This window comes from Penaeus monodon, chromosome 23 (assembly GCF_015228065.2).
Source record: "Penaeus monodon isolate SGIC_2016 chromosome 23, NSTDA_Pmon_1, whole genome shotgun sequence".
Classification (NCBI taxonomy): Eukaryota; Metazoa; Arthropoda; class Malacostraca; order Decapoda; family Penaeidae; genus Penaeus; species Penaeus monodon.
Window position 1 is genome coordinate 44,321,281 of NC_051408.1, and position 1,025 is coordinate 44,322,305.

General features: G+C 40.1%; 1 protein-coding gene across 1 annotated transcript in view; it reads right to left on the minus strand.

The window, feature by feature from the left end:
* The window catches only part of LOC119588104, a 3,296-nt gene extending 2,550 nt beyond the window's left edge, over positions 1-746 (minus strand). Inside the window, exon 1 of the mRNA XM_037936814.1 lies at positions 467-746. Within this exon, the coding sequence (XP_037792742.1) occupies positions 467-735 (269 nt within the window). The 5' untranslated portion in view covers positions 736-746. The remainder of the gene's footprint in view (positions 1-466) is intronic.
* Positions 747-1,025: the final 279 nt, after the last annotated feature.

Below are 1,025 nucleotides of genomic sequence, written 5' to 3' on the forward strand. Positions count from 1 at the left end.
CCTTTGCGCGAGAGCACCAACTATTAACTGCTCGACTCCAATATTTGTAGAAAATTATATTAATCTTCAACTGAGGAATTTGCTGTTCGCGTGATTGTCACTCCACATTGTCACCGTGAGAGTTAACCTTCCTCTTCTCTTTTAACGTCTTATCCAAAGAATATTAATATTAATCTGGTTATTGAATGGTAAGTAAGATTCACAGTGTAAATATTTGTGAATAAATGCCATTAAAATAAGTTTATGACATTATCAATGCATAACGGCTCTAGAAACCAGATAGTCAATTTCCCTTTTATAATTAAATATACATCTGCTGTTTCATCAAAATAATTCTAAACACATTATTCCCGCGATGATGTGTCCGCGAAGAATCATCCTATCATGTTTCCTCCCCCTATTCTTCAGAATCCTTCAACATAGGCCTCCCTCACCTTCCACGTGTTTATAAGGCGGAGAAACTTACTAGTACTTGTAGCCGATTCCTCCGGCGACGGCAGCGATTCCCACGAACGCCCAGAACTTCTTGTTCTTGGAGACGCTTTGCTTCAGCCTCTCGAAGCCCGTTTCCTTCGCCTCTGACATCTTGCTGCGACGAATTCGGACGGATTCGGAGAAGCGTGCGCCCACGGCAAGAGTCCGGAAGCGACTGAGGCTTTCAGGTTCTTCCGGGACTTTTTGCCTTCGATTCAACTCCTGCGAGGCTTTTGCATTCGGAAATCTCATTATAATCATGCACACCGTCACACCAGTGGCAAGGAAAAAGAGAGTAGTCGGTTATATTTGGAATGAATTTCTGATTTCAAATTTTGACATTTGCTTTTATCAAACTATTAATAATAACCCATCAACCGTCAGTTAGGTGTACGATTTTGAATTCTTTGGCTTGGTATGAGATTTGAATTCTGTAATGGCTGAATGAGAACTTCGTGCTTTTTAAGACACTTTTTTGTACAAGAAGTTATTGAATATGAAATACTAGTCCGACTTTGTTATCTTCAGAGATGTTGATTTTATCACTGTCG